This window comes from Nuphar pumila, chromosome 2 (genome assembly GCF_984573655.1).
Source record: "Nuphar pumila chromosome 2, dmNupPumi1.hap1.1, whole genome shotgun sequence".
NCBI classification, from domain to species: Eukaryota; Viridiplantae; Streptophyta; class Magnoliopsida; order Nymphaeales; family Nymphaeaceae; genus Nuphar; species Nuphar pumila.
In genome coordinates, this window is record NC_143250.1 from 24891326 (window position 1) to 24918235 (window position 26910).

The 26910-nt window shown below is 43.1% G+C and overlaps 1 protein-coding gene across 4 annotated transcripts in view; it reads right to left on the minus strand.

The window, feature by feature from the left end:
- The window catches only part of CNX5 (co-factor for nitrate, reductase and xanthine dehydrogenase 5), a 131792-nt gene that overhangs the window by 68546 nt on the left and 36336 nt on the right, over positions 1-26910 (minus strand). For 3 of the 4 annotated variants that reach the window (XM_089997437.1, XM_089997438.1, XM_089997441.1), the window contains exons 6-7: positions 7490-7564; positions 7273-7351 (exon numbers count right to left, since the gene is read on the minus strand). The exons of the other annotated variant lie outside the window; for it this stretch is intronic. In XM_089997437.1, coding sequence (XP_089853563.1) covers positions 7273-7351; positions 7490-7564 — 154 coding nt within the window. The remainder of the gene's footprint in view (positions 1-7272; positions 7352-7489; positions 7565-26910) is intronic. 4 annotated transcript variants of the gene reach the window in all.

A 26910-nucleotide genomic window follows, 5' to 3' on the forward strand; every position in this document is an offset into this window, starting at 1 on the left:
AAGGTTTGGATTTTCGGTTGGCATAGTAAAACTGTTTTACTTGTTTCAATGTGCATTCATTCATTTGATATGAATATGCATTAATGTTGTGTACCGTGAACACAAATTGGTACATCTATGTGTGATTGTGGTTCACCAAAATTTGCAATGCCATTTAAATTTCGTTAAATTGTTTAGTGATTATGTATGAAGCATTGATAGCACTTCAGATGTAACAACCACAAATTTTATACTAAAACTTAAGAATTTTGTGGATTTGGGCCTAGGATCCGTTATTGGATCCAAAAGAAAAATGTGCATATTAGAGTATTTTAGTAATATTATATAAATAAATATCTAAGAATTTAGATTTTTTCAAATCCACGGTTCGGACCCAAGTGGATCCAACCCCTGGGTCCACTAATGTTCAAGCGACCCGGACCCAAATCAAATTGGGTCCAGCATCGCGGGTCGGGGGTCGGACCCGGACCCGACCCACTCCCTGTAATAAACGTTTATTACAGGGAGGGATAAAGTGGGGGGGGGCGATAGGAGGGCCGCCCGATAAAATTGAAAAAGGGGGGGGGACCCTCTTCCCCGATAAGCCGCAGGTTAGGGTTCTTTTGAACCCTAACAATTTTTTTTGAGAATGGGGGAGGGGGGAAGCCGAAGTCGCCGGGCTTCCTTCCTTTTTGGAAGGTCACCCACCTTCAAAAGGGGGACCCCGAACTCTTTCTCTCGCTGTCCCATTCCTTCTCTCACTCTCTTCTACCTCTCTAAACTTCGAATCACCCTCCGATCTCGGGCTGCAGCTCGAGGCCTTGCAGTGAAGAGCCGACCTCGCCGGTGGTGGTGCTGTCCAGGCTGACCGACCCCTCTCGTGGATGCCGCAACACCCTCACCGGATAATGGTAGGATTTCTGTGACTTTTTTTCAGGTTAATCATGGGTTGGTGGGGTGCGGGTTGTCAAAAACCCAAAACGACTGATTTAAGGGGGGGGGGGGTTGTTGCCGGACAGTCAATAAGATCGGAGATTGGGGGAAATTGGTTTTTTTCTTACCGATTGGGTGTTTTGCTTGAAGATTTATCCTTCATTCTCGGATTAGATACTTTGACCGAAATTTAGATGGAAAAATCTATCTCCTTTTTAATCAAAAAACCCTAGTTTGAACTAGGTTTTTCTTGACCTTGGTCTGTGGGTTTTTCTTCAATCCTTCCAAGTCTGAAAATGTGCATGGCTGTGTCAAATTAGGATCTGATATTGCGTTGAATCATAGCTGCAATCATTTTGGATACTTGAATAATGAATACCGCATGCCTTAAATTAATAGTTTCTGTACGGGTAGCATTAATGTCTTACTACTGTGTGTATGGATATGTGTAGGGTTATTGATTTTACTAATTTAACTTGTGGGAGAACCTAACAAATAGCTGCTTTTGTTTTTGGGTCCAGTCGAGTTATCTTGATCCCACCATGGAGGAATGTTTAGCTGTTGGTTGTTCTTTTTTTTGTTGTTTTTGTTCAGCATAATACAACATATTGTATTTAATGAGTTGAAATGTTAAATGATACTTAATTTAATATGGTTGAACAATGTCTAGTTGGATTTATTGGTTTCTTGTGTAACTCAACATGCTATGCTATACTTAGTACGGTAATTGGCTGAACCGATAGCTATTATACATGCTGTATTTTAGTGAATTGTAATGTTAAATGATACTTAAATTAATATGGCTGAACAGTGTCTAGTTGGATTTACTGGTCTATTGCGTAACCCAACATGCTATGCTATACTTAATTATTCAAAAAAAAATATACCTTGTAATGATTGGGTGATCTAGTACCTTGAATTTCCTGTGATGTATAACTGAGATAGGTAGAATGGGCTTACAGTTTTATTATTTTCGGCCGGTATTGTGATACACATAAAAAGGTTATGTTTTGGTATGTTGGATTTTAGAATTTCAGTATGCTAGCTGAAAAATACCTAGTTGTCACTTCTCTTGTGCACGAACTTTCTTGTGTTTGTATTACTGAAATAAGCTGAATGGGTTTTACAGTCTTTGTTATTAGATTCCACATAAAACTGCAAGTTCTCTTACATTCCAATTTCTACCTTAGAGTAGCAGTTGTACACCAATGATAGTTTGAATTCTTAAGATAATTCCTTGATCTCTTCATGTAGAAAATGAGTAAGACATACCAAATAAATGTTAGGTAGTGACATTGTATATTGCCCGTACTCCGAGTAGGGGAATTTCTTTTCCTTGGAGCATTGTGAATAGAAAGGAAATAATCTAGTGGTAACCTAAATGGGTAAATGATTAAGTAAGTCGAGGTTATCCCTTTCTACTAGGGGTGGGGTGTTTGGGAAACCTTGCTCAATGGGCGATACGGGTTAGGTACCTAATGTAGGTACGTGATTTGATTTAATTATATTGGTAAGAAAAATTAAATATTAATTTTTGTGCTTGAACGGTTTAAAGGCACCGGAGCACTCTGAGTGAGTTTACGAAAACAATATGGAAAATGATGGGGTTAATTCATACACTTGGGTAAAATGACTAAGGTTGAGAATCTACTACAGTGATAGTATCGGGGTTGGGGAAAAATGCCCCTACACCCTGAAAGGCTAACTAAATGAAAAGTTTTACTCACTCAGATTCAGGTTTACCTTGGAGAGGGTAAGTGGTACAAAACTCCGGGGACAAAATTTTTGGTTTCGAGCTAAAGTGACTCGTTGGTCCCCAGTCCTCGGAGTTGGGGGACCCAGACTACCAATTTGTCCTAGGTGGTAGTTCTTTGTTCTTCTGCAGAAGTTAAGGATGCATCCTGTTTTGGTTTGGCCTTTGGGAGTTTCTCTCGGTCACTGGCCGCTCCTTTGGGATTTTCAGTCACAGTTAGAATGTTCGGGTTAATAAAACAACCTTGAATAATATACCCCCGAACGTTCTCTTCTGTGATGGTTGCCTTGGCCCGTGTGTACCCGCGGGATAAGAAAAGATAAACATCAGCTAGAACAGTTAGGTATCACTGTGTGGAGTCATTAAAGAGACATTTGCATACTTTTTCATCATGCTTTATATTCGGTGCTTATGATGAAACAACATCCTAAACTGTGCATATATTAGTTAATTGAATTCATATTATGGATGTTATATAGATGTTATTCATGTTAGTGTAAGTTCTGCTTTAATTGCTTAATACCTTGCTTAATTGTTGTAGTTGCATAAAATGCTTTTTGTGCTTAAGTATAACTGTTACATAATCTACCTTTCTATTCAGATATATGTCTATTATTGTTATTGCATCGAATTCCTTATGTGTTTATGTTTAGACTGAAATTCAAACACAACACCCACATCACACCTGACACATGATCTACTTGCAAGAATAATTACAGTTTTCCTACTTAGACGTGGTAGTCTAATTCCTATAATTTTTATCATTTTTAGGCACAGAGTAGTCCATGAGCGAAGCAGGATGAGGCGCTGACCAGGACTGGATCTATTTGTTCCCTGGCGGTCCTAATTGCTTTTTGATTGAAATTTTTGTTTTAAGACTGATGAGGTGATAAACTCTGTTTGGATTCTATTATTATTGAAATAAAAATAAATGGTGTGGTTGCTTTTACCTTCCTGTATCGTTCTGAAATGCTTAACCCTGGAATCATTTGTTGTTTCCGCTTCAAAAAAAAAAATCCTCAAAAATCTGGGTTAAAATTTTGGGGCGTTACATCAGAGGCCAAGTGCTTATGTTGTTCTTGAAATAAATGCATTGCAATATTAATTCGTTATGTGTTTGAATTAATTACACTATTGGGATTGACAAGGCAAATGCCCAAAATTTGTTAATGCATATTGATTTGCATAATTGTTCTCGTGTGAAGAACTCTTAATTAATTAAGAATGGTAAAAGAGACCAAATAGTGTAATAATTTGTTCTTTCTTGGTGGCCCTCTAAAAAGGTGAGACCCATGGATAGCGATTATGGGAAACCATGAGGATATTAAACGTCGTGTGCATTGTTTTATCCAAGAACCTGATGAGTGGTTTGTGTTCCTAGCCACGATTGTAGGGAACTCTCGCTACTTTGCCTGATGGTGGTGGTGTTAGACTCAACTGCAGTTATTGGTATACCGAGAAAGTGGCATCAACGGATGTTGATTTCCTTGTCATCCTGTCATTAGGCGTTAATTCCTAACATTTCAATTGAAAGTGTTGATTCTTGACGTCAGTTGAGGGCCTTATGTGGGACCCAGTTAATAAAATACAAATTTGTGTGTTAAGATACCACTGGAACTGCTTTGTACCTCGATAATTTGATATATTTTGAGTATTTGCAGGTTTTATATACGTAGGAACTTAAATGTATTGCATTTAAGTAGAGGGACATGCATCCAAAAGCAATACTTGATAATTAAAGTTAAAAAGTCATGCATATTGCATTGATTCATGCATTCCTAAAATGTTTAATTTAGTATGAGATTGTTGGCTATTTGAATTAAATTGCTTATATTGAAAGCTTGTTCTGAATATGTGATGTTTGTAGAACTCTCTTAAACTTATGTTTAATTTAGTTTATGTTAATTTTCTTACTGTTGGATTTAGAGAGGGTCCTGTACGAAAACTTCGGTTCTTACCTCATTTTTAAAATCTTTTTTAGGTATTAAGGCACAGTGATAGTGAGACCGGCTGGGTAGAGGAATCGAGGGTTATGATATGGTGGATCGGATTCTAGCAGTTTTCGTAGTTGTGGTTTTTGAGGAACTTTTTAATTAAATTCAATTCAATTTAAATTTAAATTTATGGTTTAATTTATTCTGTGTGAAATGTGTGTTGGGGTGTGGTTGTTAAATCTATAGTGTCCCAAGGTCCCTAGGATATCTTTCTGTAATGTTTTAGAAATTATGATTTCGTTTTACAAAAAAAAAATCCGCAAAATTTTCTAGGATCAGTTTGGGGTTAGTTTGGGGTCGTTACAAATTCAAATCCCACATTTTCCCCAAACTAGGAGAAGGAACCTCCTTAAGCTTCTGTTGTGATAATTGGCTGGTGGGTTCCACATGGATAATAGATTACCTCTGATTTTTCGATTACAAAACAACAGTAAAAGATTGCTAGACAACAGGTCATTGCTGATAGATTACCAGTGATATTCGATTACAAAACAACTCCTAGCTGCAGTAAAAGATTGCTAGACAGCAGGTCATTGACTGATTGATGGGGTCCTGTTAAGGAATTTCAAGGAGTGTTACGTGCATCGAGGAGAGGGAAATAATAAACCTAGGCTCTTCAACACTTGGTGGGCAATTTTGAAAGAAAGAAATAGTCGCATATTTAAGGATCCCACATTATCATTATTCATAACCTAATCATTTTGGATATTTATTTTTTGGTGCTAGCACAATGGGGCGACTGCAATTTGTCAAGGATTAACACTTTCTTTAAACCTTCTCACTTATATGTCAACTACATGTTAGATGACACCTTCTTATAGGGATGGCAGTGGACTGGGGCGGGTGCGGGGGACAAGCTCTCCACCTCCGCCCCGTCTCAAAACTTTGCCCTTCATCCCCGCACAAGTTTTGATTTTCACCTTCATCCCCAATCCATTCCCCATTTCATGTCCTCTATCCCTGCCCCAAATGGGGGCAGGTTCGGACGGATCCCCGTTTTCCCCCCAGTCCACTGCCATTCCTACCTTCTTAACCAATATGTAGATGCTTTGTAACTGTTTAGTTGCCAATCTAAGAAAAAAATCATCCTTTCTTAAAGAAAGATTAACATTTTTTTGAAAGGCTAAAGAAAGATTAACATTGACAATCCTTGACTACCAGCAAAAGTTCCTAATTGAGACTTAAAGATGGCAACCACTAGTTGATACCACTTTAAATACTGAAGAAACTCACAGAGTTCATTTAATTTGTAAAGCACGGATAGTGTTCAGCTACATAGAGATGTCAGGTAAGGCTACATAAACAAAATCGATGGGATCAAGAGATAGTCTTAGCTATGATAGCACATATCTTAAAAGATCATAGGTCAATATATTCTTAATTAAACTGTTAAAACTTTTAAATCAATAACATCTTCACCTACAAGATGCTTCATCAAACAAGTCAAAATTATATGCTTATAAGCAAGGTTACCAGACCAGGAAGTGGAAACAGGAAACAAAACGAGAAGTATTTTAAATTTTATAAGAAGCGAGCAATTAATTTAAAAGTGAAATGAGAATAAAAAAAAAGTGATATGGGATTGAATGAGGAGCAAAAATCCTAATAGAACATGAAGGAAATAAAAATGACTTCTTAAATTTCATAATTTTATAATGTAAGAATTAAATTCTTCTCAAAATCTGAAATTGATGGTTGCCAGTTTAGAGAAAGTTCATGGGAAGTGAGTGAGAATCATGAAAGGAAGCACATGAAAAACATGAAAAGAAGCACGAGAGAAGCGCATAGGAAGCATGTAGGGAAGCAGCGAAGAAACATGTGGGAAGCATAGAAGAAACGTCAAGTTTCAGAAGAGGAGTATCGCGCTTCTGAAGCGAGTTTCCGGGAAGCGCACTTCTCACCTATCTACAAAGCTTTCGGCAACTCTGCTTATGTCATTGATGTATATCAAAGGAAGCACATACATAGGGATACCTACTAATTTTATGAGGCATGCTTCTAATATTTTCATGTTTTTATTTGCACCATTTGTTGTTAAATAAAATTATCAAAAAGCTTCTTCCTCTGTTTCTCATGACTACATAGCGGATTTGTTGAACAAACAAATCCTGCTTAGAAGCTATTTGTCAAACATATTAAGATTAAAAATCAAACTGTTGAATGTATGATGAAATAAATATATTCTAAGGTCCACCAATGGACATTGGCTCAAAAGTTTTTGGAAAAAATCTTAAATATAATATACATATATACAAGTTCAATTGTCAAAAATAAAATATTTGAAAGAGACTTATTTGGCATGAATGCTTCAAAAGTCTGATATTCCTTAACTCAAGAAAGAACTTCTACAGTACAAACTCGTGGCAAATCGGTCTCAGGAAAAGTCAAGAAGCAATTATAATAACCAAATAAAGATTAAGATCTGCAAACAAATATTAGATTTCTCACTATATCAAACATCTGGTCTATAAATGAAGTCTTGAATATTTATTTTGAGGATAACAAGTCGTGAATATTTGACAATGGAAAAGAACAGACCATCAGATGTATGTGATACTTTTTCGCAATTGCACAATTTGCAAAGATTGAGAAATAGGCAAGAAATTAGCTCACCTTTCCTAGTAATACACAACAGTCGTTAATCAAGTACCGGGTTGACACATTGTCAGTTGCATCGATCACAATATCATATCTAAGGTAATATGTAGTCTTGGAAAGCTAAAAATTTCAATAAGACCATGTGACAAGTTCGTTCAATGTTCAAATGCTTTTAGTAATATATGATAGTACTCATAGGCTTTTGGCCATCATCTACTGGAGAAAAGGATACTTGCCAACAATATCCAAAGCATTTTTTGTTGTCAAAGCTACCGCATGCTCTACTATGCGTACAGTAGAATTGATCCTGCAATCAAACAATAATTAGGTGAACATCATACAGCAAGAAAACGTCTACCAGCTGAAAACATTCTCAGGAAGATGAGATGTTGGAAAAAATTGTACAACTTATCTCAGAATTTAGATTTCTTATGAACCATGAGGATCAATCTCAAACAGAGTAAAATTTATGTGGGTTGAATTTTAAAATTAAATTGAGACCACTGGGTCATCAATTATATTCAATTACTCAGATTACGCCATACTGAGAGAGAGAGAGAGAGCATATGGGGTTAAAACCATGTATATTCCAATTAGAAGCTTAATATATACATACTAAACGATGACCCCTTGAATACAATATAAAGAAGATTAAGAATGACAAAAAGTACCCTAAAGTGTCACATCCCAAAACAGGGCCACAATTGATCATGTCATAGGATGTGACTATCAGTCATTCATTTCTATCCACAGGTCTTAAATAAACCCAACTGAGCGTTACAAAAGCAAGAATATGAACATTTATAGAGCATTTTGTAATTAACTCAACTTTCATTACAATCTCTAATACAAGCTAAAATAGAGTTTTGAGAGAATTACAAGATCTTTCAACACAAAAAGCTAACAAACTAATGACTCAATTGGAAGCTAAGATGCTTAACTTCGTTGCAGATATTTTGATCGCAGTATCCTATGAGTCTTCCAAAAACTTCACTACTATCAAATGTTTCACTCTAAAACAATAATAATCGAGTAATGAGCTATGATGCTCAGTAAGTATAATATCTCATAATTTTTTTATGATTTATAAGCCCGAAAAATATAGTTTTTAAATTATACTTATATTTAATTGATAAAAATCGTGGAAAATATGTATATATAGGGTGACATCAGCTAGGTCTGGGCGTGGTACAGAGCCCGTTGACAAGATCTAATTGAGTTAATTAAAATCTGAGAATTTTATTGTTTTTGTAACGACCCCAACTCATACAGTGAAAAAGTGATTTTTTTTTAAACAGATAAGGAAACAAACCCAAAGACCCTTGAGTCTTAGAGTCATAACCACAACTACAAGGGAGTTTACACCACCACTTTCCTACCCAAAATAATTTTATTTATCAATCAATAAGGTTTAATGACAATAAGCAACCGAAAGACAAGTAGAACAAAAATATGGAGTCACTCTATCCCAAGTAGAAAGTTCAATAGTCATGTGGTCTTTGTAGCTCGCAGTAGCAGTCTGTCTCATCACTCATCAGAGAATGTGAAAAACATAAAACGCAAGGTGTCAAAATCATAGATTCTGTGTACGAATTCCTCTAATGAAACAAATAAGTAAAAAGAACATAAATTATATTCAAACAATATTTTAGAAGAAATATAACACTAGTACATAATCTGAACAATCATTCATACATTTATGAGCAATAATCATGCAACACAATATATCACATGTAAAAGAACAAGTAAGGATGCATGATCCAATTGCAAAGTAGTATTATACATGGAATTAATGTCCATGCATAAATAACTTAATAAGTTATTATCAAGGTTTTTTTTTATGCATGTTCTTATTAAACGCACATAATTTTATTTTCATTTTCATTAAAACCCGCGGATACTAAAAAATGGGTACACCAATTTTTCGAGTTCAAGTTAGGTTATTAGTTGTAACTTAACACAACTTATATGTTATTACTGAGCTCCACACTTGGCCCACGACCGATATCAGGAATCAGCATCATCCATGGGAACATTAGAATTCAGCATTCACTAATATCACTTTCTTGGTATACCAATAACAACAATTGTGTTTATACACCACCCCCAGGCAAAGTAGCGAAATCTTCCTAAAACCGTGGTCGAGAGGTGAACCACCTCATTGGGCTAAGAGGCACAAATGCATACGGAGTTTTAGTATCCTCACGGTCTTCCAAAGCCGCAGTCAAAGATTCTCACACTAAAGAAAGGGATATCCAAGAAAAACATTAATTATACTATTTTCTCTTTTTATCTTTTTATCAAATGAATGATTTATTTCACAGTACTTATTTTGCAAATCAACATGCAAAACACAATAACATTTGTTTCACAATTCAACATGTGAAACTCATCACAGGACCTCAGCCCGTTACCACATGAAACAGTGCAATTTAATTCAAATAATGTCAAATTGATTTTTGCGATGCATAAAACTAAATGGAGCAACACCGACTTGAGGCCCACACGACCTACAATGGTTCACTTTCGACCACCGATGCATCTAATGCAAAAACCATGATGAACATGTAATTTATGCAACCATTCAGCATGCTCAAAATGTATATATATATTCACACACAGTGAGAATGCACATGTTTAACAATTCCATAGGCATATGAACATAGGCTTAGAAATACACATCTTGTTTTCACATGTTTATCTTATACATTTCATTCAACTCTGCACATGCCTATGCTCATGCTTCATACTTCTAAAAGTTCAACCATCATAATTTATGCATATTTATACCATGAACATTCGACACATATGTGGTGTCTTGTATGACACTAAGTCATGTAACCATTATGACACTTTGTGACACATGATTATGCAAACAAAAGTGTAATGCCCCAAAATTTAACCCATATTTTTAAGGAGATTATTTTTATAACATTCTGGAATATTACAGTGGAGAGCAAGCCAAAACGTTTATTTCATTTCACTATCAATGAATAATGACATTAGAGTCTTAAAGACATAAATGAACTCAAACTATCCCCGGAACAATAAACCCAAAATCTTGATCCGATGCCTCATCCCGCAGCGACTCATAAACTCTATTCTTCACCTGAAAATGATAAATTTATAAGAATTAGACTACAGCTGTTTAAGTAAGAATTACTGTAATTTTTCTTACAGGTATATCATGTGTCAAGTATGTGATGTGGGTGCCGTTAAATTTCACCCAATAGCATGAATCTGAAAAACCCCCAAATGTGTGATTTGGGGTTTTTCAGAAGCAACATCCCTAAGACGAAACTTGATATTTTTTTTTGTTTTTGGAGGGGGTCTGACAACCCACATCCCACGCTCGACGCATAAAATACTCGAAAGAAAAAAGGCAGTAAACCTACCTTAACTGGCGAGGAAGTTGCTGTCGTGAGAGTGGAGGTTTGCTGGTGCTGCTACTGCCGAGCTCGGGCCGAGAGGGAGAACGAGAAAACAAGAGGGAGATGAGAGACAAGGGGGAAGAGAGATAGAGAGAAACGCAAAGGGCATCGGTTGCTCCTGCTGGCGCGCGCAAGAACGAGAGAAAGAGAGCGTGGGAGGCAGAGAGTGGAAGCGAAGGGGTTTGGGACCCCTATTTGAGGACGGTGGTCCCCGAAAAGGCAGGAAGCACACCATCCTCCTGGCAGTTGCGCTCAGGCCCCCTCCTCCCATGCGATATCTGTTAGGGTTCACACTAAACCCTAACTTTCCTTTTTCTGTTTTATCGAACAACCCATATCGGGTTGCCTTTTTACCTTTTTTCATTTTGCAGGGTGCGGGTCGGGTCTGGGTCCGAGACCCGAGTCTGACCGCAGTTTTGGACCCGCACCACTCACGTGATATGGATTCACGAGTTGGATCCGAATGGACCCAATTGTGAGTCCATTGATATACCTACGTGTGTGTGTGTGTGTATATATATATATATATATATATATATATATATATATATATATATATATATTTGTCTTGAGCATACATTTATATAAGGTATTGTACATATTTTTATAGAAGTCATATCAGGAACCTGGATTCGGAACGTGGATCCCAGGCCCAAATCAACCAACTTAAGCATAAAAATTCTAAATAAATAAAAGAAAAGTGCAGTTATTACATCCTTTCCCCCTAAAAAGAATTTTGTCCTCAAAATTTACCTGTATAAGCTTACTCGAAAAGATTGGGTACTTCTCCCGCATATTTGCCTCAGGTTCCCACGTGCTTTCATCAATGTCATGATGTTGACATCTCACGTTGACAAGGGAAATGGTCTTTGATCTCAAGATGCATTCGCCATATTCCAATATTTCCACTGGCTTTTCTTCAATAGTTAGATCCTCACGTATATCCACATCTTCGTACTGGATGATATGAGACAGATCTTGAAGATACTTCCTCAACATAGATACATGGAATACATTATGAATCTGAGCATACTGGGGAGGTAAAGCTATACGATAGGTCGTTTCTCCAATCCGTTCTAAAATCTCAAAAGGCCCAACATATTTGAGACTTAATTTTCTTTTTTTACCAAAACAAAACACACTTTTGATGGGTGATATCTTCACGAAAACCTGATCCCCCACTTCAAAAGTGAGCTCTCAACGCCTTTAATCCGCATAACTCTTCTGTCGACTCTGGGCTGATAGCAGTCTATCACTTATCATTTTAATCTGTTGGGTATAATGCTGCAACACGATTCTTGATTCCATCGAGCGTTTACCAACCTCGTCACAATACACAGGTGATCTGCAAGGTCCTTACAAAGCTTCAAAAGGAGTCATGCTGATGCTTGCATGGTAACTATTATTATAAGCATACTCTGCTAAGACCACATGCTTGTCTCATTCGCCCTTCCAATCCAGCATACACGCTCACAGCATATCTTCAAGCGTTTGGATAGTCCTCTCTGATTGTCCGTCGGTCTGGGGATGAAATGTAACGCCTCAAAATTTTGACTTGTGATTTCGAAAACATTATCGAAAAACCTTTCAAAGATTTAAAGTTTTAACTTTTAAAAACGACAGCGGAAGACATTTAGAAAGGAGCACAAGTCAACAATCCTGGGTACGTTAGGTGAAAAACCAACATTTACATGAACAACAACTTAAAGGAATTGAAAAAATAAGGCGATAGATTAAAAATCTGCAGTTTATTACAAAATGAGCATTTTGTTCCAAAGTTCAATAATCTAAAGAAAAACTCAAAAAGACTCAGAGCCAAGCCGCCAGCAGAAAGAAGATAAATCTTGAGCCATATTGCACCACGCCATCGGCCGCCTGTGAAATCCTACTCCTCACCTGCCCATGAAATGGGTCAGTTTCATAACAAATAGTAGGTGCACGAATAGATAAGTAGAATGAAAATAAAACAAGACATTCATGAGATAAGTAGTTATGAAATTAAAACAATCAGTACAATTGTAATCTATTCTAACAAGTGTAATATGTGCAAAGAGCTATTATTTGAAGCATTTTAAGCAGTGTAAGTCTCAATCATTTACAACTATTCACAGAGATATTCTTTAAGTTCTGATATTAACTGGCCTGTGGGTACGCACAGACGCGAAACAACCGAAACCGATCCGAGGGTAGATTATGTCAGGTATTTTCATTAACCCGGATGGCTGACTGAGTCTGCTCCTAAGGGGACGGTCAGTGACCAAGAGAGTAAATCCCCAAAGGCATTTGTGGCCCATGGATGCATCCAACCTCTGCAGTACTTGGGAGTTACCACCTAGGATAATTTATGGTAATCCCAATTTCCCTAACTCCGATGACTGGGGAAGCAGAGTCTTTTGCCCGTGGGGTGGTTGTTAACAACCTGTCCATCGAAGTTTTTGTACCATACATCCTCTCCCTTGATGAACCGTGAAGGTCGAATGGGTACGACGGGGGTTTCTTAACCGCCGCCCCATCCTACATGCTCTGGTCTATTAGACCCACTCGAGCATCTTGCCTGTGAAGACGAGTTGTCACCATTTATGTGATCTCAGCATTGTGTTAATTGCACGCATCGAGGTTGCTACAACCTCATCCTCCAACCATCGTAACCCACATGGGTCGTACTTGTCCAAAAAGTACGATTGTACCTCCCTAGATGTACGACTACGATGAGCGGGTAACAATTTAATGTTTTATAATTCTTTTGGTTCATACATGACATGTATTGCTCTTTGAGCAATTGGCCTGTGGAGGCCGACGTTATCTCATCTATATCAATAAAGTGTGGATTTCCCACTTCAAGGTACTCCATGACCTCTCGTCAAATTTATACCATACCTGCCTTAAGGTTCGGTTATAACAGTAATTGCAGTGGGTTTCTCTCCAGAAATGAGTCTATTTACAAAGTTTACATTAAGTGTGCAATTTCAAAAGGATAAGCATGCAGAACAGACAATCACAAGTTAAGAAATCCTACCGGTAAACAGGTATACCAATTAAACTACTTGATTCTCTCTAGAACGAGTCTACCCATAGAGTTTACTCTAAGCATGTAGTTTCAAAAGAATCAGAACGAGTAAAACACTGACTAGCAATTCATAAATTAAATACTTCTTCAGATAAGCAGATATGTAAAATAACTATTCTATCTCAGGAGTCTTATTTTATTCATCCCAAATCCTCGTGCAACTTTCCCCTACCTCGGGATGTCGTGCAACTGTGCGCGTCTACGAGTGTAGATGAAACGAGGGTCGGGCCGCGGAGCGCGAACGGGACCCGTTGCGTAAATCTGCAAGAGTGTGAAACATTTAATTAAGCTAATCTAATTAATGGTGCGACGAGGACATGGGTAGGTTTAGGCGACAGGGACGAGCCACTGCCGAAAACAGCAAGGCGGCAGGGGCCCGCGGCTCCTTCCGACAGATCAATAAAATAGCAGGGGCTTCGGCCCCTGCCTGCCAAAATAGCGAATGGCAGGGGCCTCGGCCCCTGCCTGACAAGGAAGCGAAGGGCAGGGACCTCTGCCCCTGCCAAACAAGGTCACGCATGGCAGGGGCCTCGGCCCCTACCTGACAAAACAGCAGACAGGGGTCTTGACCCCTACCTCACAAAGGTAACAAGTGGCAGGGACCCTGGTCACTGCGTGCCAGCACAGAATGGTAGGGGTCTCGGCCCCTGCCATACAGAAAAATAAAGGGCAGGGGCATCGGCCCCTACCTCGCAGAACAGAGAACGGCAGGGGCCTCGGCCCCCTTGCCTGATGAACAGGGAATGGCAGGGGCCTCGGCCTCTGCCTGGCACAAGAATAAATGGCAGGGGGCTTAGCCCCTGCTTGACCAAAATAGGGAATGGCAAGGGCCCCAGCCCCTGCCTGACGAAACAAGGGACGGCAGGGGCCTCGGCCTCTGCCTGAGGAACCAACAAATGGCAAGGGCCTCGACCCCTGCCTGACAAAGTCACAGAGCCACAGGGGGTGACTGGCCCCCTACCGGCTCTCCATCAACCCCAAGGGAGAGGGGGAGACAGAGGGACGAGCCCCCGCGTGCCGAGAACCAAGGGGCAGCAGGGGGATATCCCCTACCCTCCCAGATGCCAAGAGGCGGCAGGGGGCGAGCCCCTGCCAGCCCAGCAAAACAAGGGGCGACAGGGGCATCGCCCCTGCCAGCCGAAATGGGAAGGCGGCAGAGGCACTACCCCTGTGCGCCAAAACCCTAGAGGCAGCGGGGCGAGCCCCTGCCTGCCTGGAAACAGGAAGCGGCAGGGGCATTGCCCCTGCCTACCGGTGATCGAGAGGTGGCAGGGGAACTAACCCCTGCCAGAGAGAGAGACCGGGGCGGCAGGAGTCACCAACCTCCTGCCGACCCCTTCGCAGGCCACAGAGGAGAGAGGGGGGGGGGGGGGGGGAAGAGGAAGGAGAAGAGGCGTACCTGGGAGGCGGTGGCCGGCGTCGACGTGGGTCGCAGCGACGGCGCTGGTGGCGAGCGCAACAACGGAGGAGGGGGGTCGTCGCGAGGGAATCGAAGGCTTCGGGAGGGAGGTGTGCTTCCCCTCGCCCTCCCTACAGTGCTCTTAAAGAGCTCAAGGGCGAAAAATCGGGGAAGCCTAGATTGGCTTCCCTTATCGGGTCGCAGGCACGGGAAGGGTCGCGGCGCACAGGGGAAAGGGTTTTAACAAAACCCTTTCTCCTGTGTCGGGTTATTAAAACCCTAAAGAAAAGGGTCCCAGGTCGGGTCCGGACCCGACCCGGCCCGGGTCCAATCAATTATTATTTTTTTCTGAAACGTGGGTTTTGCATCATACCCCTCTTAAAAGAATTTCGTCCGCGAAATATCTATCGCCTTAAAGAGTCAAAATACAGGTCAGGATATTTTTCTCTGATATCGCTCTCAGGTTCTCAAGTACATTTGTTAATTCCATGATGTTGTCATCGAACCTTTACAAAGAAAATGGTCTTTGATCTTAGCACTTGATCACGACGGTCGACGATCTCCACTGGTCTTTCTTCGAATGTCAAGTCCCCTCTAATGTCCATATCATCATAATGAATGATGTGCGATGGATCGTGAACGTACTTCATCAACATGGATACGTGAAAAACATTATGGATCTGAGCATACTGAGGAGGTAACGTCACGCGATAAGTTGCTTCTCCAATCCGCTCCAGGATTTCAAACGGTCTGACGTATCTAGGACTTAGGTTTCCCTTCTTCTCGAACTGAAATACGCTCTTCGTCGAAGATACCTTAACAAAAACCATCTCGCCCTCGTCGGCGTCTATCTGCATAGCTTTTCTGCTGACTCTGAGCGGTACGAAGTCGTTCTCAAATCATTTGCACTTGTTGAGTATAGTGTTGTAAAACTATAGGTGCCTCTAATCTTCGTTCGCCAACCTCGTCCAAATAAACAGGTGATCGGCACGGCCTTCCATACAAAGCTTCGTATGGGGCCATCCCGATGCTCGCATGGTAGTTGTTGTTATACGTGAATTCCGCCAGACTGATGTGGGAATCCCACTCTCCCTTCTAGTCCATCATACAAGCTCGAAGCATGTCCTCCAAGGTTTGAATCGTACGTTCCGACTGCCCGTCAGTCTGAGGGTGAAACGCAGTACTGAACTTCAACTTTGTCCCCAAAGCTATCTGAAGTTGTCCCCAAAACTTCGAAGTGAATCTAGGATCACGATCGGAGATAATCGAGACCGGAACGTCGTGCAGTCTCATAATCTCCCTAACATAGAGATCAGCGAGACTATCTAACGATTGGTTGAGACGGATAGGTAGGAAGTGAGCAGACTTGGTGAGTCTATAGACGATCACCCAAATCGTGTCATGCTTCCTCCGCGTCCTCGATAGACCGACTATGAAGTCCATAGTAATATCTTCTCACTTCCATAGAGGGATCTCTATCTGCTGCATGACCCCACCGGGTCTCTGGTGCTCGATCTTGATCTCCTGACACGTCAAACACTTCGAGACATACTCAACCACATCTCGCTTCATACCGTTCCACCAATAACTGCGTTGTAGGTCCTTGAACATCTTCGTGCCGCCAGGGTGAATGGTGTATCTAGACTTGTGGGCTTCCGCAAGAATTTGTCTCGTAAGACCGGGTCATCAGGAACCCAAAGACGCTCCTTCAACCATATACTTTCATCCTCCTTCAGACGAAAAGGTGTATCAGCCAGCATTACTAAAGCCTTCAACTTCTCGTAGCGTGCATCCGTCTTCTGCCCATTGATGATCCTCGCTAGTAGTTCAGGTTGAGCAATAATGTGGGATAAACTGATTGAATCTTGAGTGATTGCGAAAGGTTCCCAAGAGGCTAGGTCTTCGACCAACCTCCATCCAGCAAATAAAGCATTAATCGAAACTTCCGATGCTTTGCGAGTGAGGGCGTCAGCCACGACGCTCGCCTTTCCTGAGTGGTAGGAGAGGGTGAAGTCGTAATCTTTGAGGAATTCCAGCCAACGTCGCTGCCTTATGTTCAATTCTTTCTGCCAAAATAGATACTTAAGGCTCTTATGATCGGTGAATGCTTCAAACTGCTCCCCATACAAGTAGTGTCGCCATATCTTCAGTGCGAACACCACCGCAGCTAACTCTAAATCGTGAGTTGGGTAGTTCTTCTCGTGAATTTTAAGTTGCCGAGAGGCGGAAGCGATCACTTTCTCATTCTACATCAGCACAGCCCCTAGGCCTAACCCAGAGGCATCAGTATAAATCAAGAATCCGCCTTTACCAGAAGGTAAGGTCAAAATAGGAGCACTGGTAAGTCGCTCCTTCAATAACTGAAAACTCGCCTCGCACTTCTCGTCCCATAAGAATCTAGCCTCTTTTTTTCAGCAACTTCGTCAGGGGTAACGCAATTTTAGAAAAATCCTGAATGAATCTTCTGTAGTAACCCGCTAGTCCCAGAAAACTCCTGATATCATGTGCGTTCTTCGGTTGCTGCCAACTAAGTACAGCCTCAACCTTTGCAGGGTCCACGGACACTCCTTCCTTAGAAATAACGTATCCTAGAAACATAATTTCCTCGAGCCAGAATTCACATTTAAGAGAACTTGGCATACAAACGTTCCTTTCGCAGGGTCTCCAACACGATGGTTAGGTGTTCCCGATGTTGCTCTCGACTTTCTGAGTACACCAAGATGTCGTCGATGAACACGATCACGAAGGTGTCCAAAAATGGCTTAAACACCCTATTCATTAAGTCCATGAAAGCTGCTGGGGCATTGGTCAGTTCGAACGGCATGACTGTGAACTCGTAATGACCGTATCTCGTCCGAAAAGCAGTCTTGGGAATATCATCATTCCTAATTCTGATCTGATGGTATCCAGACCTAAGATCGATTTTCGAGAAAACCTTAGCCTTCTGCAATTGATCGAACAAGTCTTCGATACGCGGCAATGGGTACTTGTTTTTTATCGTGGCCTGGTTGAGCATTCGATAGTCGATGCACAATCGCAAGGTCTCGTCTTTCTTCTTCACAAAAAACACAAGAGCTCCCCAAGGAGATATGCTCGGGCGAATGAATCCCTGATCCAACAACTCCTGCAACTGCTTCTTGAGCTCCTCAAGCTCAGTTGGCGTCACTCTGTAAGGTGCTTTAGAGATTGGCGTCGTACATGGTAGCAATTCAATATTGAATTCTACCTCACGAGAGGGTGGAAGTCCCGATAGTTCTTTAAGAAAGACGTCGAGATAATCACGAACAACATCTAGCTCACCGATGGAAATAGGCATTGGATCCGATTGGATAACACTAACCAAAAAGGCAGTGCATCCCTTCCGCAAGAAGTTCTGCGCCTTAAGTGCCGAAATCATCCGGCTTGATCGAACAGGTCTGGGAATTCTGAATTCTACTCTCGAAGAGCCTGGGGGTGATAAAACGATCTTGCCATCACGGCAAAATATTTTGGCATGATACTTGTGCAACCAATCTATGCCTACGATGACGTCAAATTCTGTCATCTCAAGCAGGATAGCACAAGCAGGCAAGTGTCGTTCTGGCACAACTACGTTCAATTCAGGTATATAAGTGGTGCACACTGTGTTCTTCCTAACGGGGTTATACATGTCTAAAGCATTACCAAGAGGTTTTACAATTATATGCAATTGCTCTACGAATTTTTTTGAAACAAACGAGTGTGTGGCACCTCAATCAAAGAGTGCAAAAGTTGCTTGACCAGCAACAAGAATGGTACCTTGAACGAGATCCCTTTTTGTCAATTGATCGACCGTGGCTGCATAAACTCAACCCGGTTCCCTACCACTGCTTGGTTGTGCTCGTTGTTGTTGCTGATGAGGTGGTCGAGGAGGCTGAGATGTGTTGCCGGTTCGCTTGAGGTCATCAGCTGCTTTCTTCCGACAGTCGCGTATGAAATGGCCCATCTTGCCACAGTACAGGCATCCGCCAGTGTCCCGCGGACAAAATTGTCCTACATGAGGGCTCTTGCACTTGGGGCAGTTATCTCCAGACGGCTGTCTGGGCGGTGGATGGCCTTGCTGTCGTTGGCGCTTTGTCGGAGGGAAATGTTTTTCCCTCCCTCAGACTTCACGGGTAGTGGTGGCCGCTGCACTGGGCCGCCGGAATAGGTCCTCTTTTGATCACCACCTGTCACAGGTGGCTTTTTCGCCTGAACACTCTTTGAACGCTCCCAATCTTCGTTCAGTAGGGTGGCTGCTGCTACAACCGCAGAAAAAGTCGCGGGCATGCTGGTGAGAACCTTATGCCTGAGTCCTTCCTTCAGTCCGCGAATGAACTTCCCTGCCCGCTCATGATCATCCTCGAATAGATGAGGACAATAGTGCTCCAACCGTTGAAATTTGGCAACATACTCGTTCAAACTTGAGTTGCCTTGGCACAGCTCCAAAAATTTCACTTTCTTCTTTTCCCTCGCATGAGGAGGAAAGTCGTTTTCGAGTAAAGCCCTCCGGAAGGCCTCCCAAGGAATCACCTCAGCACCCGGGAAATGCACCTCCCGTCTAGTGTCCCACCATTCGCGAGCGTCGTCCTTCAATCGAAAGGACCCGAACATCGTCTTCTTATTGTCAGAAATGGACAATACTTGGAACACCTGTTCCACCTCTTTGACTCAACTCTCTGCCAAGTCAGGGTCAACCTTGCTAGAGAAGGTAGGAGGGTCAAGCTTCAGAAATTTTTCATACGTGGCGGTTGGTGTGTTCCCCACAAGAGAACCCTGATCCTGCTGGGGGCAACCCTGGCTACGAATCGCCTCTGCCAAGGAGTTGAGGGTATCCATCATGAATCCCCTCTGCTCGCGCAACTCATCAGTCATGTTGTTGCTTGAGTTTCCCGTCATCCTTAAAAAGCAACCAAGGTTAAGAGTCAAAAATACTAAAGAAGCACGGGAAGACATACGTATAGGAGCAAATACAGATTTTTATTACGAAAGTCATTTATTTTGAATCCAGTCGTGCTGGTACATAAGCAAAAGTTCTATTCTGTAATGATAAATGAGTTCATATACTCCAACAAAACTTGGTAGGTGCTACCTCCCCTTAGGGACGGCTAGAGTACTTCCTAAGATATTCCCTTCTATTGCCTGTGCACCTGAATCGGCGCTTAGGGGTGAAGGGAAGTGGCTCCCCGTAGGAGGTCTCCTGTCCGTAGAGGGGAGTCGTCAGAGTATATTCCGGTGAGCCAAGACTATAACTTGACGAATCAGTTGCAGGCGTGTATGTGGGTGATACACCGCTCACTGGGTCTACTAGAAGTAGTGGTTGCTCGACTGCCGTCGAAATTGCGATCATGCCATCGTGCTCGGTCTTGCGGAGGCAGGCATCCATGGTGTGCCCTGACTCTCCACAGAATACGCATTCCTCTGCTAACTTTGGGGGAACAAAATCTCTCGATGACTCCAGCGGTGTCTGATGGTGCACCCGAACGTGTGAAGGCGTGAAACCACCTTCTCGAGCATACACCTCAGCCCATGTTGCTGCTAAGAGTAATTGGTAGGTGATCGGTAGTGGGGAACCTTGATCATCCGTAAAAGTGGGTAAAGGAGGGCGGTTAACCTAGTAACCGGCCCCGAACATCCTCTGTCTGCCCCTCCCCTTTACAGAACGGCCACGCAGCCTACGCGCGCCCCTACCGTGACTACCACTAGAACAAGCAAATAAATTCATTTATCCGACGGTACTATGAATAAAAACAAGAATAATTTAGTCTAAACATATTATAAAATATTAAAGACTTACTTACAGCGCGATGGGATGCTCAATAGTCAAGATTCACCTCTTTTTGATCTGGCTCTGATACCAAGTTGTAACGCCCCGAAATTTCGACTTATGATTTCGAAAACATTATCGAAAAACCTTTCAAAGATTTAAAGTTTTAACTTTTAAAAACGACAGCGGAAGACATTTAGAAAGGAGCACAAGTCAACAATCCTGGGTACGTTAGGTGAAAAACCAACATTTACATGAACAACAACTTAAAGGAATTGAAAAAATAAGGCAATAGATTAAAAATCTGCAGTTTATTACAAAATGAGCATTTTGTTCCAAAGTTCAATAATCTAAAGAAAAACTCAAAAAGACTCAGAGCCAAGCCGCCAGCAGAAAGAAGATAAATCTTGAGCCATATTGCACCACGCCATCGGCCGCCTGTGAAATCCTACTCCTCACTTGCCCATGAAATGGGTCAGTTTCATAACAAATAGTAGGTGCACGAATAGATAAGTAGAATGAAAATAAAACAGGACATTCATGAGATAAGTAGTTATGAAATTAAAACAATCAGTACAATTGTAATCTATTCTAACAAGTGTAATATGTGCAAAGAGCTATTATTTGAAGCATTTCAAGCAGTGTAAGTCTCAATCATTTACAACTATTCACAAAGATATTCTTTAAGTTCTGATATTAACTGGCCTGTGGGTACGCACAGACGCGAAACAACCGAAACCGATCCGAGGGTAGATTATGTCAGGTATTTTCATTAACCCGGATGGCTGACTGAGTCTGCTCCTAAGGGGACGGTCAGTGACCAAGAGAGTAAATCCCCAAAGGCATTCGTGGCCCATGGATGCATCCAACCTCTGCAGTACTTGGGAGTTACCACCTAGGATAATTTATGGTAATCCCAATTTCCCTAACTCCGATGACTGGGGAAGCAGAGTCTTTTGCCCGTGGGGTGGTTGTTAACAACCTGTCCATCGAAGTTTTTGTACCATACATCCTCTCCCTTGATGAACCGTGAAGGTCGAATGGGTACGACGGGGGTTTCTTAACCGCCGCCCCATCCTACATGCTCTGGTCTATTAGACCCACTCGAGCATCTTGCCTGTGAAGACGAGTTGTCACCATTTATGTGATCTCAGCATTGTGCTAATTGCACGCATCGAGGTTGCTACAACCTCATCCTCCAACCATCGTAACCCACATGGGTCGTACTTGTCCAAAAAGTACGATTGTACCTCCCTAGAGGTACGACTACGATGAGCTGGTAACAATTTAATGTTTTTTGATTCTTTTGGTTCATACATGACACGTATTGCTCTTTGAGCAATTGGCCTGTGGAGGCCGACGTTGTAAAACCCACGTTTCAAAAAAAAATTTATCGGACCCGGGTCGGGTCGGGTCGGGTCTGGACCCGACCCGGGCCCACCATCGATAGGGTTTTAAGATAACCCGACTCGAGAATGGGATTTTGAGAAAACCCCTTCCCGAGCGCCGCAACACCCCCCCCCCTCCACCTACGATTTTGGGGGGATTAGGGGAAACCCATCGGGGTTTCCCAATTCATCGCCCCCCCTGAGGCTTTTAAAAGCACTGCAGGGGGGCGGGGGAAGGCACACAGCCCTTCGCCCCTAGCACGCCGCCCTCGATCTCCTCGCGACGACCCCCTCCTCCTCTGTGCTCGCCACTGCCGCCGTCGATGCGCCCCGCGCCGACGCCGGCCACCGCCTCCCAGGTATGCCACTCCTCCTCCTCCCTTTTCTCCTCCCTCTTCTCTTTCTCACCCCCCCCCCCTCTCCATCACCTCGCCGGGAGGCCGACAGGCGGCTCACAGCCCCTGCCGCGGCCTCCCCTGTGCCCATCGGGGGCCCGACAGGTGGCCTATGGGGCCCCTGTCGTTCCCTTTTAAATCTGGGGATTCGCCGGAGTGCCGGCAGGGGACCGAGGCCCCTGCGATACCCCCCCCTCACCCTGTGGGTGATAGGGAAACTGACGGGAGGTCGGTTGCCCTCCCTGTCACCTCCCGTCCCGATCTCTTTCTCCTTGTCGGCAGGGGTTGGCCCCCTGCCGCCTCTCGGCTGTCGGCAGGGGCTGGCCCCTGCCACCTTCGTGCTGTCGACAGGGGGGCCGCCCCAGCCGTCTCGTGGCTGTCGGCAAAGGCTGCCCCCCCTGCCGTCTGGTGCTTTCGGCAAGGGCTGGCCCCCTGCCGTCCTGTGTCGTCGGTAGGGGCTGACCCTTACCGTCCTGTGCTTTCGGCAGGGGTTGGCCCCCTGTCGTCCTGTGCTTTCGATAGGGGTTGGCCCCCTGCCACTTCGATGCTGTCGGCAGGGGCTCAGCCCCTGCCACTTCGTTGCTGTCGGCAAGGGCTCAGTCCCTGCCACTTCGTGGCCGGCGGCAGGGGCTGGGCCCCCCTGCCGTCTCGTGCTGTCGGCAGGGGGTGGCCCCCTGCCACTTCGGTGTTGTCGGCAGGGGCTCAGCCCTTGCCACCTGGTGGTTGTCGGCAGGGCTCAGCCCCTACTGCTTCGTTGCTGTCGGCAGAGGCTGGACCCCTGCCGCCACACTGTTTCGACAGCGGCTCATCCCCTGTCGCCCCGCTATTGTCGGCAGGCAGGGGCTTGTCCCCTATCGCTTGTCTATTTTCAGCCAGTAGGAGCACACCCCTGCTGCCTCTCTCTTTTCCGATCGACAGGACGGTTTTTTATTTCTCCGCATGATAAATAGAGTATCGCTGAATTCTCATACTTTTGCAGACATCATATCGAACCCTGCTTTGGCTCCGCGGCCTGAGCCTCGTATCATCTACACGCGTAGACGTACGCAGCTGCACGACATCCCGAGGTAGAGGAAAGTTGCACGAAGAGTTTGTATTAACAAAATAAAATAAGACTTCTGAGATAGAATAGTTATTTTGCATACATGTTTATCTAAAGAAGTATTGGCTGGTCAGAGTTTTACTCTTTTTTATTCTTTTGAAATTGCATGCTTAATGTAAATTCTTTGGGTAGACTCATTCTAGAAAGAATCAAGTAGTTTAATTGGCATACCTGTTTACCTGTAGGATTACTTAACTCGTGATTGTCTGTTCTGCATGCTTATTCTTTTGGAACTGCATACTTAAGGTAGACTTTGTGAATAGACTCATTTCTGGAGAGAAAACCACAGAAATTGTTATTGTAATCGAACCTTAAGGCATGTACGGTATGAATTTTATGTGAGGTCATGGAGTATCTTGAAGTGGGAATCAACACTTTATTGATTTTGATGTGATATTATCGGCCTCCACAGGCCAATTGCTCAAAAGAGCAATACATGTCATGTATGAACCAAAAGAATCATAAAACATTGTATGTTGCCCTCTCATCGTAGTTGTACCTCTAGGGAGGTACAACCGTACTTTTTGGACAAGTACGTCACATGTGGGTTACGATGGTTGGAGGATGAGGTTGTAGGCTTGTAGCAACCTCGATGCGTGCAATTAGCAAAATGCTGAGATCACATAAATGGTGACAACTCGCCTTCACAGGCAAGATGCTCGAGTGGGTCTAATAGACCAGAGCATGTAGGATGGGGCGGCGGTTAAGAAACCCCCATCGTACCCATTCGACCTTCACGGTTCATCAAGGGAGAGGATAGATGGTACAAAAAACTTCGATGGACAGGTTGTTAACAACCACCCCACGGGCAAAAGACTCGGTTTCCCCAGTCATCGGAGTTAGGGGAATTGGGATTACCATAAATTATCCTAGGTGGTAACTCCCAGGTACTTCTGCAGAAGTTGGATGCATCTATGGGCCACGAATGCCTTTGGGGATTTACTCTCTTGGTCACTGACCGTCCCCTTAAGAGCGAAATCAGTCAGCCATCCGAGTTAATGAAAACACCTGACATAATAAACCCCCGGATCGGTCTCGGTTGTTTCTACGTTTGGCGTCTTCGCGTACCCACAGGTCAGTTAATATCAGAACTTAAAGAATATCTTCTTGAATAATTGTAGATGATTGAGACTTATACTGCTTGAAATGCTTCAACTAACAGCTCTTTGCACATATTACACTTGTTAGTATAAATTACAATTGTATTGATTGTTTAAATATCATAACTGCTTATCTCATAAATGTCCTGCTTTATTTTCATTCTACTTATATGTTCGTGCACCTACTGGTTTGTTATGAAACTGACTCATTTCATGGGCAGGTGAGGAGTAGGATTTCACAGGCGGTCGATGGCGTAGTGCAATATGGATCAAGATTTATCTTCTTTCTGCTGGTGGCTTGGCTCTGAGTCTTTTTGAGTTTTCTTTAGATTATTGAACTTTGGAACAAAATGCTCATTTTGTAATAAATTGCAGATTTTTATTCTATTGCCTTATTTCCTCAATTCTTTTAAGTTGTTCATGTGAATGATGGTTTTTCAGCTAGCGCACCCAGGATTGTTGACTTGTTCTCCTTTCTAAATATCTTCCGCTGTCGTTTTTAAAAGTTAAAACTTTAAATCTTTGAAAGGTTTTTCGATAAGGTTTTCGAAATCACAAGTCGAAATTTTGGGGCGTTACAACTTGGTATCAGAGTCAGATCAGAAAGAGGTGAATCTTGACTATTGAGCATCCCATCGCACTGTAAGTCTTTAATATTTTATAGCATGTTTAGACTAAATTATATTCTTGTTTTATTCGTAGTATCGTCGGATAGATGGATTTGTTTGCTGGTTCTAGTGGTAGTCACGGTAGGGGCACGCGTAGGATGCGTGGCCGTTCCGTAAGGGATATGGGCGAACATGGGATGTTCAGGGTTGGTTACTGGGCTAACCGCCCTCCTCTACCCGTTTTTACGGATGAGCAAGGCTTCCCACTACCGATCGCCTACCAATTACCCTTGGCAGCAGCATGGGCTGAGGTGCATGCTCGAGAAGGTGATTTCGCGCCTTCACACGTTCGGGTGCACCATCAGACACCACAGGAGTCATCGGGAGATTTTGTTCCCCTGAGTTAGCAGAGGAGTGTGTTTTCTGTGGAGAATCAGGGCACACCATGGATGCTTGCCTCCACAAGGCCGAGCATGACGGCAAGATCGCAATTTCGACTGCAGGCGAGCAACCACCACCTCCAGCAGACCCAGTGGGCGGTGTATCACCCACATACACATCTGCGACAGATTCTTCAAGTTATAGTCTAAGCTCACAGGAATATACTCTGGCGACGCCTCTCTACGAACAGGAGACCTCCTACGGGGAGCCACTTCCCTTCACCCCTAAGCGCAGATTCAAGCGCACAGGCAATAGAAGGGAATATCTTAGGAAGTACTCTAGCCGTCCCTAAGGAGAGGTAGCACCTACCCAGTTTTGTTGGAGTCTGTGAACTCATTTATAATTATGGAATAGAACTTTTGCTTATGTACCAGCACAGCTGGATTCTAAATAAATGACTTTCGTAATAAAATTCTATATTTTTGCCTTTGCTCCTATACTTATGTCTTCCCGTGCTTCTTTAGTATTTTTGACTCTTAACCTTGGTTGCTTTTTAAGGATGACGGGAAACTCAAGCAACAGCATGGCCGATGAGTTGCGTGAGCAGAGGGGATTCATGATGGATACCCTCAACTCCTTGGCAGAGGCAATTCGTAACCAGGGTCGCCCCCATCAGGATCCGGGTTCTCTTGTGAGGAATACACCAACCGCCACGTATGAAAAAATTCTGAAGCTTGACCCTCCTACCTTCTCTGGCAAGGTTGACCCTGACTTGGCGGAGAGTTGGGTCAAAGAGGTGGAACGGGTGTTCCAAGTGTTGTCCGTCCCTGACGATAAGAAGATGATGTTTGGGTCCTTTCGATTAAAGGACGACGCTCGCGAATGGCGGGACACTGGCAGATGCCTGTACTGTGGAAAGATGGGTCATTTCATACGCGACTGCTGGAAGAAAGCAGCAGATGACCTCAAGCGAACCGGCAACGTATCTCAGCCTCCTCGACCACCTCATCAGCAGCAA